The following is a 15,870-nucleotide window of genomic DNA, read 5'->3' as shown; positions in this document are numbered from 1 at the left end:
TTTAGTGAAAGGGAAAAAAGTCATGCTACATACGTGATAACTCCGTGACAACGCGAGTTTGACACGAGTTTGGTCTAGACTCTTCTCAAAAAATATCCTGTGATGTAGCGCCCAAAATTTCTGAAGTCAAACTGTTCCACTTCACAGGTAAAAGTTTGGATGCAGCCTGGTAGTTGGGACCCATGACGTTACTTATGTAAGTAATGGTTATAAGGAGTCCTCGACATACCACCATTCTTTTACTGACCATTTGAAGTTGCAACAGCACTGAAAAAGGTGGCTTAAGACCGTTTTCCCACACTTACAACCTTTTCAGGATCCCCTCGGTCACGTGATCCAAATTCAGACTCTGGGCATGTAATTATAACCGTTGCAGTGTCCCGGAATCCTGTGATCACTTTTGGTGACCTCTTGACGAGCAAAGTCAGTCTGGAAGTCAGATTCACTTCACAACCAGGTAACTAACTTAACAACTGCAGTGATTCGCTTAACAACTGTGGCAAGAAAGATTGTAAAGTGGGGCAACTCAGTTAACAACTGCCTTGCTTATCAACAGAAATGTTGGGCTCATTTGTGATCGTAAATTAAGGACTATCTGTTAATTGTTAGTGTAAATTATGGATGGGCCATTTTCCCCACCCTGGTGCCTGCCTTCCCTAAAGGGGATGAAATTCAGACAGTCAAGTGAGGGAGGCCATTTGAAAACCAAGATTTATACAAACTTTGTTTTCCTGCGTTCGTTTTTCTGTTGTTATGGTTCAGCAAAATGCAGTAGGCAAACAGCTCCATTTGTCTACGTATATTATTCAGGTGAGAATGGATTGAATGGAAACAAAACAAGAAGGATACCTTTCCTTTTGTTGAGCTGATCTCCCTTTTAACTAACTCCTCATGTTCAGAATTCAAGTTGTAATCTGTATTTTATTATTGTCAATCATCCTGAATGCCACTTTTGATGGAAATGAGGGATGTAAATTTAATAAATAGTATCTTGTCGTATCTTCGCCCCAGGCTGCTGATCTCATCATCAATCCATCTTCTACTCTGAAATAAATTGCTGTGCTAAAAATGCTTCAAGTTTACCATTATCATTCCTGTTTGTTGGGAAAAATGCTTTTGATGTTATTTTATTGTTTTGTTCCAAAAAAAAAAAAAAAAAAACCCATAGTATTTGGTTCTGAAGGGTTCCTTTAGTTACTGCTTGGCTTGAAACGGTATAAGGATAATTGAAGATAAATTGTAATAAAACAAAGGTAGCAGTTTTTGGCAAAAGAAATATTAAACACAGATGGACGATTAATGCCCAACAAATAGAGCAATGTCCCTCTTTCAAATAGCTGAGCATCACTTTTTATAGGTCCCTTTTGTAAAAAAAAAAAAAAAAAGAAACATACTTATCTGCTGTGTTGGCAACTGTCCAATGCACAGTGGGTGCTATGGTTGTTTTTGTTGTTGTGTCTCTAAGTCATGTCCAAATATTTGTGACCCAATGGACGACAGCACAACAGAACCCTGTCCTCCACTGTCTCCCAAATTTCGTCCAAATTCATGTTCATTGCGTTGATGACACAATCTAACCATCTCATCTTCTGCTGTCCCTTTCTCCTTTGGCCTTCAATCTTTCCTGACATCAGACTCTTTTCCCTTGGGGCTGTTTTACTAACCAGGGTGATTTTTTTGGGGGGGGGGGATAGAAACACTTTATTTCCTCACGTGTTTTTTTTTTTTGTGTGTGAAACTGCTAGATTTTAGGGCTGTGCGAAACTTGGAAATTGATTCTAAAACAGTGATTTGGAGCACGTGGGTACAGATGTAGCACCTTTCTAGAACTCTTGAAAGCAGCTGCATCTTTGCGTAATCCTGAGTCCCACTAGACTTTACAATACAATACAATACAATACAATAGTAGAGTTGGAAGGGACCTTGGAGATCTTCTAGTCCAACCCCCTGCCTAGGCAGGAAACCCTATACCGTTTCAGACAAATGGCTATCCAACATCTTCTTAAAGACTTCCAGTGTTGGGGCATTCACAACTTCTGGAGGCAATTTCTGTTCCACTGATTAATTGTTCTAACTGTCAGGAAATTTCTCCTCAGTTCTAAGTTGCTTCTCTCCTTGATTAGTTTCCATCCATTGCTTCTTGTTCTGCCCTCAGGTGCCTTGGAGAATAGTTTGACTCCCTCTTCTTTGTGGCAACCTCTGAGATATTGGAACACTGCTATAATGTCTCCCCTAGTTTGATTTATTTTCCCCAATATTCAGTGCCTCCCTCCCTTATTTAAAGCAATGCATGTTTTTTCCCAGGGCCTTATGTCACATTTATTATTTTTAGACATTTATGTATATTACTCAATTTCATATTTACATTGGAGAATATGATCAAAATGGCTAAATTAGAAAAAAGAAGGGGAAACCCCACTCCTCACTCATTCACACAGAACCGTGATACTCAAGCATCAAACTTAAAAACAAAACTTTGTTTGAAAAATGTCTTTTCTAAAGTTTCTTTAAGCTTCTTTTAGAAGCTATCATTAATAGTCAGAGATTTCAGTCGCTCATGTTATTTTTCTATCCCATTTATCTTCACATACTTCAATGTGGCACATAAGTACTTTATTTAAGTACTTGTTGTAAGTTATAAAGTTATAAACCAGGAGTCTTCAGTATGGTATCTTCTAGATGGATTGGTCTTCATCTTCTATAATTCGAAATCAATCTGGCAAATAGGTTTAAAGACCAAGAATTTGAAGGTCCCCAGATTGGAGTGTCCTAAATATTATTTCTATTTTTGTGTGGATCTGCCCATCATATGAGTTCATCATTAAAACTCTTCTTTCAATTCCAGCTCCTTTTATGCTAAAAATTTGTCCTGCTTTTAATTTCAATTTCTACACTGACACACACTGCTGCTACGTAAATTACACTTTGTTCAAGGTTGAGGAGGTAACAGCAGATAAGGAATGTAAACCAAAACAGACTTTGAAGGAAGATTGCCCAAGTGGTTTGGCTTTTAACAGGAGAGTGCAGAAGAATAGTCAAAATTCATTCCAGAATTCCAAAAGTCAGGTCAGGCTTTCAGTCAACCCAGAGGTCAGAATTTCACAAGCAGAGCCCCCACAAACATCAAGCAGGAGCTGAAGATCAGAAAGTTGCTTCCAACAAGGGATCATGGGACAAGATTTGCTCTCTTGCTTGGCAAGGAGCCTCATAGAACATCTCTATTCTGTCTTCCTCTTTACTCAATAGACATGGGGGATGGGAGATCCAACATCCTCCTCCTCTGAATGCTCCAACTGCTCATGCGGGACCTATGTTTGATCAGCCTCAGGTGATTCTTGGGTTTGTAACTCCTGAGGCTGACATTCTACAGGTTCTGTTGAAGCAGCTTCTTCGCATTCAGAATCAGCTCCTGAATCCTTGACCATGACAGGCTTGACCCTAGTTAGGAAACACATGGCATCCCATGTCTATAGAGAGTCTCACTCATCCAGGTCATGGTTGTCCCCGCAGGTGCTTTTACAATAGACAACTGGACTTTGTTTTTCCTTGAAGACGTTTAACTTCTCATCTAGAAGCATTGTCAGTTCTTCTTCACTTCTCATCCAGAAGCTTCTTTGGTTCTTCAGTTCAGAATTGAAGAAGTTTCTTGGGATGAGAAACAAAACAGCTTCAAGGAAAAGTTGCCTTTTGAAAAAGCATCTTTGGGACACGGTACTCCAGTTGTCATTGAATTACAACTCCCAACATCCCTTACTATTGACCATCCATGGCGAGAGTAGGAGACACAGCTCAAAGGTTCCTTCCTTCCTTCTGAGCTAAAAATAGAACCTTCTCTAGTAGCAATAGTGCTGTCAATATTATCTTTCCAATTTATTGGCTCCATCTGTTCTATCTCCTTGTATCCTTAATGACAAATTAATATACATCTGCTCTTAGCGTCTGTCTGTCTTTCTGACTCTTTTCTTTATGTTTTGTTATTTAATTTGGTGAGTTATTGGTTTGACTTCTTTCATTAATGTCTGGTACTCTGGATTGTTTAATTCCGTGGCTGTAAGTATCTCAAGGAGAGAAGGGATGGATTGAAAAAAATGTTAAAAACGATGAAGTCTCTGCCTATATAGTTCCACAATTGTTTATGAATCACAGGACCTGGGTAAGGGAATGCTTTTTATCTCTTCGTCCTGCGCTGTGAAATTTGAGAGGCGATACTTCTGTAGAATGAACAAAGGGGTTGTGCATTTACAATAAGGGCAGGGTTCTTGGTTGTTTTGATATTTTATAAGCTGTTATTAAACTTTTACAAGGAACATAAAACAAACACAAATTAATAAAAAGGGAGGAAGGAAGGAAGGAGCAAAGAATAAGGAAAAGTAGAAAGAAGGAACCTCCAATTTCCCTTATATCAAACATAAGTATAGTTATACAATTATCTCTTCTTCTGGGTCATTTTGATATAAGTTCTGCCAAAGGGCTTGTTCATCTCTTAATTTTATTTTTATTTATTTGTTTATTTTTGTATCCCACTTTTATTATTTTATTATTATTTTGCAGTATCTTTCCCCCAGGAGTGGGGCAGAAATGGAGATTTTGCAATATCCTTCCCCTGGAGTGGGGAGGGAATGGAGATTTTGCAGTATCCTTCCCCTGGAGTAGGGAGGGAATGGAGATTTTGCAGTATCCTTCCCCTGGAGTGAGGTGACCATGGAGATTTTGCAGTATCCTTCCCCTGGAGTAGGGAGGGAATGGAGATTTTGCAATATCCTTCCCCTGGAGTGGGGAGGGAATGGAGATTTTGCAGTATCCTTCCCCTGGAGTAGGGAGGGAATGGAGATTTTGCAGTATCCTTTCCCTGGAGTAGGGAGGGAATGGAGATTTTGCAGTATCCTTTCCCTGGAGTAGGGAGAGAATGGAGATTTTACAGTATCCTTCCCACCAAGCCACGCCCACCAAGCCACACCCACAGAACCGGTTGTAAAAAAAATTGAATTTCACCACTGACTTGAACTCATGGCTCCCACTTTCTAATCTGGTGCCTTAACCACTAGAGCAAACTGGCTTATTGAAACCCGTTTGCTTAACTCACTGTGTGCCGAACTGCTGAATTTCTGAAGCTGGACTGAAAAGGCAGTGTTGTTCCTTCTTTATTGATAACTCTTTTGTTGGTTCTAGCCTTGAGTGATAGGGATAGTCCTCCTGCGGAGTCATACAAATAGGTTTCCTCTGAACCGTCAAAAACCCGAGAAGGGTGTAATTTGGGCCGGTGCTTCTACTAACTTTGAGCAGACAAAAGAAAGAAGTTGGAACACCAAAAACCTGTTCCATTCCCTCATTTCGCAGACTCCTTCGGAGTTCTAAAATAGAGAGGTTATTTCTCTCCCTCCCCACCACTAATGCACAAAGTAGAATTGCATTTCATTATGTGGTGTTCTTAGGTAGTTTTTCTTCCCACCTCCTTGAATGTGTTTTAAGAGGCCGGCATACAAGAGAGTGCTATATTAGTGCATTATTCCCACAACAAACAGGCACTGTTCTGTTGCTACCTGCTTGGCCATTGTTCTCCGTTGTGTGTGCTTTGCGGTGGTATTTGGATGGCTTCCTGCCCTCGGCTAGCACAAAAAGGCATTTCTGTTACAATGGCCCCTAACCACACAATGACGGCATTAAGGATTTATGTGGAGGTTTCATTATTTTCCCCTCTTTTGTTCCTTGTAGGATGTCTTCCAAGCAACCAGCTTCTCCGTATGGGGAAGCAGATGGAGAGGTAGCCATGGTGACAGGCAGACAGAAAGTGGAAGAGGAAGAGAGTGGCGGCCTCCCAGCCTTTCACCTTCCTTTGCATGTGAGTTTTCCCAACAAGCCCTATTTTGAGGAATTTCAGCCAGTTTCTCTGCTGACGCAAGAGCCTTGCGGCCTTAGGACTCCTACCTCTCAGCAAAACACAATGGTAGGTCTCCTCCAGGCTCTATTGTGCTTCTGCATTGCCTTCGCACTCCCCCTTGGCATCTAAAGATCTCTCCTTTGGTGCGTCAAGCCACTTTGCCACTGGCATGGATGGAACATCTCACAATAATGAGACAACTCTGACCCCCTTTCCATCATGGGTGAAAACGCCATCTTGCTGGCATTCCAGTTCTCTCCAGTTGCATCCTGTTTTAGATAGCAATCACGACGTGAAATGTTCAAATCGTTATTCTTTATTTTATTTATTATTTATCACGTGAAGGGTTAATACCACTTTATAATGCCTTGGTAAGGCCACACTTGGAATACTGCATCCAGTTTTGGCGGCCATGATGTAGAAAAGATGTGGAGACTCTAGAAAGAGCGCAGAGAAGAGCAACAAAGAGGATTAGGGGACTGGAGGCTAAAACATATGAAGAACGGTTGCAGAAACTAGTTGAATGAAAAGAAGGACTCAGGGAGACAGGATAGCAGTGTTCCAATATCTCAGAGGTTGCCACAAAGAAGAGGGAGTCAAACTATTCTCCAAAGCACCTGAGGGTAGAACAAGAAGCAATGGGTGGAAACTAATCAAGAAGAGAAGCAACTTAGAACTGAGGAGAAATTTCCTGACAGTTAGAACAATTAATCAGTGGAACAACTTGCTTCCAGAAGTTGTGAACACTCGAACACTGGACGTCTTTAAGAAGAGGTTGGATAGCCATTTGTCTGGAGTGGTGGAGGGTTTCCTGCCTAGGCAGGGGGTTGGACTAGAAGACCTCCAAGATCCCTTCCAAATCTGTTATTCCATTCTATTTATTAAATAAATAGAAGGTGACTCTGGGCGGCTATTATTAGTCCCTTGGGTAGAAATAAAAATTGCACGTGTCTTCTCTACTTCTGAAATATGAAGTGGCCATTACAGAATTCCTGCCCACTGTCTGATCCAAGTAAATGTGGAAATGTATAAATTAAAGCACTCTTTATACCCAGTTTTCCCAAAAACAAGACCTCCCTGGATAATAAGTCCAATCGGGCTTTTGAGCGCATGCATTAAAATAAGCTCTCTTCTGAAAATAAGCCCTCCCCTAAAATATTTAAACACATATGCAGTTGGTTCCCGCCATTTCCTGGGGGAAGGGGGGGGGGGAAAGGCCCCACATGCACCTGCCATCCACATGGGGGCCGCAAAAAGGGCAGCAGGCCCAGGGACGCTAGGGCTGGAAAGAGTGTGCTAGAAACAGAGACAGAACTTCTGGCCCTCTCTGGATATGCTGATCCGCAGGCCAAGGTTAAGGGGCTTCCTGCATCTCAAAAATAATAAGACCTTCCCGAAAATAAGGCCAAGCACTTATTTCAGGGGTCAATAAGACCCTGTCTTATTTTTGGGGAAACACAATATGTTAGTAATTCACATATTAGATCCCCCCCATAAAGCTATGCAAAAGAGATGCCTTCTTCTTGTATAGGATGTTTTCATCTCTATTTATTTCAGTTGATACCAGATTTGATATCCCCATCTATTTACAACTAACAAAGAAGCTTTTGGTAAACCTGACGTTTACAAATGTATACAAGTCTTTCAGAACTTTTTTTTCTTTCTTTCCTGGTTCTGTTTCAGAATGAAAGGGGGACACCCCCTCCCCCCAAAAAAAAAACACCTGATCAACTAGAACTAAAAGAGAATATGGAATATTGGCTTACCGTTAGTAAAGAACGAAAAAAAAATGTGCTTAGTTTGTAAATTCATGCAGACCTACTTCATACTATTCATACAATGCACAAATCCCATTTCTCTGATTTTTATGCAGAATTGATCCCATATAAAAATTTTGTGCATTAGGGAAAAATAGATAGCAAAATGTCGATACATTTCTGAAAACCATGCACAGCGATGCATTATAATGTAGGAGAAATGTTTGCCAAAAATTCCGACTTCTGGCAGACTAGCTACAGAAATCTTTGTATCTATATCAAAGAAATGCAAGGTTGTTGTATTTTTTTTAAAATAGAAGGCACTATAAATTGATGCAGAAATAGATTAAATTATATTTAAGAAAGGGGAATGGGGAAACTCTGGGAAACCAACTGACAGATTCATCATTTGCTACTGATTGCAGAAATCCAGGGATTTGCAGATAGAATCATAGCTGGTTGGAGAGAATTGTGTAACAGATCTTCTTAAATGCCAATACTTCGTTGTACATTCTCCTTTTAAGTATCCAAGGGCATCAGTTCCTCTTTGATCTTTTATCAGCTGTGATCTTGGGGTGTTCTTGCTTCAAAAGTTGACCCTATGAAGCAGAGGCAGGAATACTTGGCAACCTTTTAAGAAAACCCTGACCCAGAGGTGGAATTCAGCAGGTTCTGACCAATTCTGCAGAACCGGTAGCGTAAATTTTGAGAAGTTCAGAGAACCAGTAAATACCATCTCTGACTGGCCCCACCCCCATCTATTCTCTGCCTCCTGAGTCCCAGCTGATCGGGAGGGAATGGGGATTTTGCAGTATCCTTTCACTGCCATGCCCACCAAGTCATGCCCACCAAACCACACCACGCCCACCAAGCCACGGCCACAGAACCGGTAGTAATTTTTTTTGAATCCCACCACTGCCCTGACCGATATTCTTGGTGCTTAAGCCTTTATTAGAAATATTCTGGTTTGCGACTGATCCCAAACTAGCCAATTTGCTTTCTTCCCCAAAAGCATTTAAAAACAGAAAACACGAGACTCTGATCATGCTCTTGAACCAGGCAATCACCTAGTAATCCTAAACAATCCAATTCCTGGTAAAGTCATAACCGAAAGGATTGATCAAAACATTTGGCACCCTGGACCAGTGTCCATTGTATTCAAGTGGAGAGTTTTGGGGATAACTAGTTTGAATTAGTTGTGGTGGTAGAGCATGAAAAATTCAGCTGATAAGCCATGCTGTTATTTTTTTTTAATTCATTTTCACAAGTTTATTATTTTGACAGCCAGTTTGGTCTAGTGGTTACAGCACCACGCTAGAAAGCAGGAGACCACGAGTTCAAGTCCCACCTTAGGCATGAAAGCTACCTGGGTGAGTTTGGGCCAGTTACTCTCTCTCAGCCCAACCTACCCCACAAGGTGATTCTTGTTGGGAAAATAGGTGGAAGAAATATTGTGTGTGTTTGTTGTCTTGAGTTACTTCTAAAAGTAATAAAGGTGGGAGATAGGATAGATAGATAGATAGATGATAGATAGGTAGATAGATAGATAGATAGATAGATAGATAGATAGATAGATAGATAGATAGATAGATAGATAGATAGATGAATGAGAGAGAGAGAGAGGATAGATAGATAGATAGATAGATAGATAGATGATAGATAGATAGATAGATAGATAGATAGATAGATAGATAGATGATAGATTCCTCGACTTACAACCACAGTTGAGCCCGAAATTTCTGTTGCTAAGCGAAACATTTCTTAAATGAACTTTGTGCCATTGTATCACCTTTCTTGCCACAGTCGTTAGCTGAATCATTGCAGTTGTTAAATTAATAACATGGGTGTTAAGTGAATCTGGCTTCTCCATTGATTTTGCCTGTCAGAAGATCTCAAAAAGTGATCACATGACCCCAGGACACTGTAACCGTCGTAAATATCGTATTTTTCGGCTGGCAATTGTTCTGCACATGCAAAAAACAAAAAAAAAGTATGGTGATGGTGTGACCAAGGAACCGGTTTGGGGGCGTGGCCAGCCTGCGTCCCTGCCGATTCTGCAAACCGGGCCAGCATTCCACTAGCGGTTCAGCCAAACCGGGCCGAACCCACCACTGATGGGCATTAATTTCACCTCGAAAAGAGGAAAACCCAAGCGGGCAAAGAATATCGTCAACCCCTTAATATCTACACTTATCATTGGTCTGTTAGGTCTCCATTGCAAGCATTTGTACTCTCCTCCTCCTCCTCTTCCTCCTCCTTTCCTCGTGATAGTTTCAGAACAATAAAAAGTTTGCGAGGAGAAACACAAGAAGGGGGAAGCTACATTTTGAATCAGGACGAAGCGTTGTTTGAACATTTCTAAAGGAGACAAAGGGGGAAACGAAGGGCATGTGTGGGAGAGGGCCAGATAACGCTTCCCTTCCATTCATTCATTGTCTTGAACAAGAATCTACCCAAAACCCCAAACTCAATCAAGCAGAAAGGGCTGAAATTTGAAACAGTTTAGATAGAGGAGAAAGGGACATGGTCAGATTCATTGATCCATGGATAGGGCTGGGAGTATTAAGTTCTCAAAACTTGGCTTCCATCTCTGTACATTCAGCTATTGTCGTGTTAAATCAGGCTGGCCATTTCTTCATTTTGACATTGTCCTCATCATTAAACACAAAGCAGACAGGTCCAATGTAGTTTTTTCTTCTTCCTGTGGAAATACCTGTAATGTATTGAATTCTCAGCAGGTGGTTAGGGGCACAGCTAAGAAAAGCCAGACCTGGGTAGTTCTTGTGGTGGGATTTCCTGGTTAGTTCTTCCAGGAAACCCTGGGGCTGGAGCTAAGACTGGGAAATCCCAAAAAACACAGCAACAAGCAACCGCTTCTAAGTTGTGCCAGGAAAACTACCTTGTTTCCAGTGGTGCCTTCCTAACTGGTTTACTACCAGTTCGTTGAGAGGGCGTTTTACATGCACACTGCTCACTTCACTCCCGCACATGCCCACCACACGTTGCTGTGCATGCGCAGTTGACTGAAAACTGTTCTGCCCACGCGCAGAATCATACTGGACAGCAGAAAACACTGGGGAACCGGTTCGGGGCCGTGGCGGGCCTGGGTCGCTGCAGGTTCCAGCAACTCCAGCCGCCATACCACTACCGGTTCAGGCAAACCGGTCCAAACCAGTAGGAACCCACCACTGCCTGTTTCCCTGAAAATAAGACCTCTCCCAATTGGGCTTTTGAGCGCATGTGCTAAAATAAGCCCTCCCCCCCAAATAAGCCCTCCCTGAAAATATGACAACACAGCATTGAGCATGAGGTGCCCATGCTTGCCGCCTCCTGCACCTCAAAAATAATAAAACCTCACCCAAAATAAGGCCAAGTGCTTATTTCAGGTGTTAAAAGAAAATAAGACCCTGTCTTATTTTTGGGGAAACACGGTACATGGACATTTTTTAAATGAAATCACTAAGACTTGAACCTGGCTCACGAGGAGAGTAATGGTAAGTCCATCTAAGCATGCTTGTACAGGCAGTCCTTTACTTATGACCACAAGGAAGGTGGTTGTTAAGTGAGTCACATCCAATTTTACAACCTTTCTTCCACAGTTAAGTGACTCACTGCAGTTGTTAAGTGAATCATGAGGTTTTTAAGCAAATCCGACTTTCCACATTGACTTCGCAGTGACCGGAATGGTTGTAAGTTACAATCATATGACCCCAGGATGTCGCAACCATTGCAAATATTCTAGGAGATTCTAGAAAGAGTGCAGAGAAGAGCAACAAAGATGATTAGGGGACTGGAGACTAAAACATAGGAAGAACGGTTGCAGGAACTGGGTATGTTTAGCTTAAGAGAAAGAAGGACTAGGGGAGACATGACAGCAGTGTTCCAATATCTCAGGGGTTGCCACAAAGAAGAGGGAGTCAAGCTATTCTCCAAGGCACCTGAGGGTAGAACAAGAAGCAATGGATGGAAACTAATCAAGGAGAGAAGCAACTTAGAACTGAGGAGAAACTTCCTGACAGAACAATTAATCAGTGGAACAATTTGCCTCCAGAAGTTGTGAATGCCCCAACACTGGATGTTTTAAAGAAGATGTTGGATAGCTATTTGTCTGAAACGGTATAGGGTCTCCTGCCTAGGCAGGGGGTTGGACTAGAAGACCTCTAAGGTCCCTTCCAACTCTACTATTGTATTATTGTATTATTATTGTATTATAATACAGGCCAGATAATAAGCAACCAAATTTTGATCACCTGACCAGGGAGATGCTGTTAAGTGCAGGGATTTGTTGTCAACTCCTTTTTTTTTCAGTTTAGAACTGACGCTTTTCAGTCAGAACTAAAGAAGCTTTTTGGATGAGAAGCGAAACCTCTTCAAGGAAAAACAAAATCCGCTTGCCTTTTGAAAAAGCAGCTTTGGGACAACCATGAACTGGATGACTGAGAATCTCTATAGACATTTTTTTTAGTGCAGTTTTAACTTTGAACAGTCACTAAATTAATGGTTGCAAGTTGAGGACTAAGCCTCCATCGATTAACATGTCTAAAGTAAAAAAAATGACAGAGCTAATTACAGGTGGGAGGCAGGTGGATAGGCCTATCACACGCGGAATGGCCAAATTGAGCAATGATGTATAAAAGCTAATATCTCTTCAATGGTCGTTTTTACACTCTGACGATGTTAGCAGAGGCTAACAAAAGCTAAGTGGGTAATATATTTTAAGTTCCGGAGATCACAATGTCTGTCTCTTCTTTTATAACTACACCTCAAACTCGTATTTTTAGGCTAGTTCGCAAGGAGGACTACCTGTATATAATGATCCCCATAAAATACATTGTCTACTACTGTAATTTTCAGAGTATAAGATGCACCTTTTTCCCTCAAAAAAAGGCTGAAAATCTGGGTGCATCTTATACACTGAATACAGCATTTTTGCCTCCAGAAACCCCACCCCCTTCACCAAAATGGCCGTTCACAGCTTTTAGGAGGCTTTCAGAGTGTTCCTGTTGTTTGCTCAATTTTGCCCCCGCCCCAGCCCCGAGGAGCACTCGATGAGCCTCCTAAAGGCTATCCATACCTTTTTTTGACAAAAAATGGCCTGTTTTTGTGAATAACGGGCCATTTTTTGCTCATTTTTGCTCCCCCCCAGAGCACTCTACAAGCCTCCTAAAGGCTATTCATGCCCTTTTTTTGAGGAAAAAAACCAGGCCCGTTTTTGCGAAAAAACAGACTGTTTTTGGGAGGTTTGCAGAGTGCAAAAACGTGTTTTTTTTAAATTTGCCTTTTCAAAACCTTGGTGCGTCTTATACTCCGGTGCGTCTTATACTCCGAAAAATATGGTATTTTCTTTCCCAGGTTTGAATTTGCCCTTTCCTTAGCGACGGTCCAAGATTTCCCAAGATTGAACATGCTGAGAACTGATAGGCAAAACAGAGGGATCTATTCCCATAATATTCTGCTGCTTGTTTGGAGTTCTGGTCGCCCTCAACATATCACCGTAATTGAACCCTAAAATTTCTGTTGCTAAGTGATACAGTTTTTAAGTGAATTTTGTCCTATTTTTACAACCTTTCTTGCCCAGTGATTGAGGGAATTACTGCTGTTATTAAGTTAGCAGCACCGTTGTTAAGTGAGTCGGGTTTTCCATTGACGTTGCTTGTCATAGGGCCACAAAAGGTGATCATAAGACTCAGGGACATTGAAACTATCATAAAGCTATGCCAGTTGCCAAGCATCCAAATTTTGATCATGTGACCATGGGGCTGCTACAAATGCCGTGGGGAAAATAGTCATAAATCACCTTTTCAATGTAATTGAAACTTCAAATGGTCACTAAATGAATTGTTGCAAGTCAAGGACTACCTGGGTATATATCATTGTGATGAGACAATGCAGAGTGCGGTGAACACCGGCTTAATTATTGTGCCAGCTTTAATAATGAGATTTTTGTTTTCATTGTTTGGGGAAAACCGTCTCCTTCCACTTTAGACAAAAGTGTAATTACTTTTGAACGGTGTGGAATGTGATCTGCCTAAATAGCATAGCAGAGAGATTTGCAAAAGATTCAGATATGGCTGGCTACAATGCCATATGTGAAGCCGCGCAATAAGGCATAGTTAATACGGAGCATAATTATGCACTTCTGCGTACGGCACTTCCATTTACACACACTCATCATTTCCCCGGGTCAGCTGGATGGGGTTCCCTTTGCGAGAGGCAGCCAGCTTCCCAGAACAATTGAGCAACTAAAATTCAGCAAATAACGGCACTGTAAAAAGTTTGCAATTGTTCTACTTCAATGTCTTCTCCCCCATGCTAAATTGATATTTATCTTATGATGGAATTACGTTGTCGCAAACATTATTGCTCTAAATGTCATCTGCGGAACAGCACTTGAAAGCTGTTTCCCATACGTATAATTTTAGTCTTGAAAACTGGAGTCTGATATTTCTGCATCGAGTGCGTACACTCACATTGTCTTACAAAATTACTCCAGGGTGTTGCCTGAATAAATAAGACAATCCTTGGACAGAGAGAGGGAGGGAGAGGGAGAGGAGAGAGAGGAGAGAGAGAGGGAGGGAGGGGGAGGGGGAGGGAGAGAGAGAGAGAGAGGGAGGGAGGGAGGGAGGGAGGGAGGGAGAGAGAGAGAGAGAGAGAGAGAGAGAGAGAGAGAGAGAGAGAGAGAGAGAGAGAGCTTTTCTTTTTGTACTCTTAATTTCACTAGCAACAGGCTACCTCCTCCCGCCCCCCTCCTGTCCAGCTACCTTTTTACTTTCAGAATGGCCCATTGAGATTGATTAGGCCAGGGTCCCTGCCATGCTGGCTCAGGAATTCTGGGAGTTGAAGTTCACAAGTTCATAAAGAGGCCATCGTTCCCTGCCTCTGAATTAGGCAGACTGGAGGAAGGAGACAGAAGCTGGATTATAATCAGTTAAGGAGCTCTATGGCTTTGTGTTGAATCTGGAGTTCCCTAGTGCTACTCTGACACTCAACCTAAAACATCAATCTTGGGCAATGTAGTGCCATCAGATAACGTTGGACCCAAAATCTCATAGTCCCCTTTCACGCACCATGGCTTTATAATCCAGGACTATGATGTGTGCCACAGGTGGCACACGGAGCCATATTTGCTGGCACATGAGTCATCAGCTCTGGCGCATATGTATGCGCCAACCAGCTGATTTTCAGGCTTCCGGAGGGCTGGGGGATGCTGCTTTCGCCTTCCCCAGGCTTCACGAAAGCGTCTGGAGGTTGAGGGGGGGTGAAAAATGACCCCAACAGGTCAACCGGAAGTTTGGAAACAATCCATTTCCAGCTTCCGGAGGCGTCCGGGGGACGGGATGGGACGGAGAAGGCCATTTTTGCCTTTCCCAGGCTTCAGGAAAGTCTCCAGAGCCTGGGGAAGGGTTCTGTACGCATGGCCGGGAGGGGGGTTGCACATGCAAACGCAGATGGGCGGGGAGGATTGATTTGGTGTGGCCACACGTGCGCGCAATAGCGCACACATGGACAATTTTTGCACGCCGTAAGAAAAAGGTTTGCCATCACTGATCTAGGAGCTAGGGAGACTCTAATCCAGCACACCTTTAGCAAAACATTGGAGAAAGTATTATTCCATTGCGCTAGTTTTCATTAAGGTTGACAGTATAGCACATAGAATAATAGGGTTGGAAGGGACCTTGGAGATCTGTCCAACTCCTTGCTCAAGATGGAGACCCTATATCTTTCTGGACAAATGCTGTCTTTCTTGAAAACCTCCAGTGGCGGAGCATTCAACCAGAAGTAAGTCATTCCACCGAATGACATTCCACTGTCAGGAAAGTTTTCCTTATTTCTAGGTTGGATCTCTCCACCCATTACTTCTTGTCCTGCCCTCAGGTGTTTTAGAGCATAGGTTGACCCTCTTATAGGTTGACTCAACTGTAACTGCCCCTCAAGTACTGGAAGACAGTTATCATGTCTGCCCTAATTTTTTCCTCTTTGTTAGGCTCAGACATACCTAGTTCTCGGTTGTTCATTGTAGAGTTTAGCTTCCAGGCCTCTTATTGTTCTGACTGAGCCTTCCCGAGAGCATGAAGCAAACTCCTTGTCCCGACAAATACCCTTTTATTAATTGACTGTGAATTCTGCTCATTCACATCCAGCAAAGTCTTTCGAGGGAGGGTTTACAGTCACAGACCTTATCTGGCTTGTAGAGCTGACAGGATGATATTCTGCAGAACTTGGCAAGGAGTCTCA

The 15,870-nt window shown here is 42.2% G+C and overlaps 1 protein-coding gene across 11 annotated transcripts in view; it reads left to right on the top strand.

The window, feature by feature from the left end:
- Window positions 1-15,870, top strand: part of SOX5 (SRY-box transcription factor 5) — a 973,495-nt gene that overhangs the window by 514,680 nt on the left and 442,945 nt on the right. For 5 of the 11 annotated variants that reach the window (XM_081957811.1, XM_081957804.1, XM_081957812.1 and 2 more), the window contains one exon: window positions 5,713-5,944. The exons of 3 other annotated variants lie outside the window; for them this stretch is intronic. In XM_081957811.1, the coding sequence (XP_081813937.1) occupies window positions 5,714-5,944 (231 nt within the window). In that variant the 5' untranslated portion in view covers window position 5,713. Of the gene's footprint in view, window positions 1-185; window positions 197-5,712; window positions 5,945-15,870 lie in introns of those variants that run through there. 3 more of the 11 variants (XM_081957810.1, XM_081957813.1, XM_081957806.1) reach the window with 2 other exon arrangements.

The sequence above is a fragment of the Natrix helvetica genome, assembly GCF_964273705.1.
Source record: "Natrix helvetica genome assembly, chromosome: 6".
NCBI classification, from domain to species: domain Eukaryota; kingdom Metazoa; phylum Chordata; class Lepidosauria; order Squamata; family Natricidae; genus Natrix; species Natrix helvetica.
This window is presented reverse-complemented; position numbering and strand designations above follow the sequence as displayed.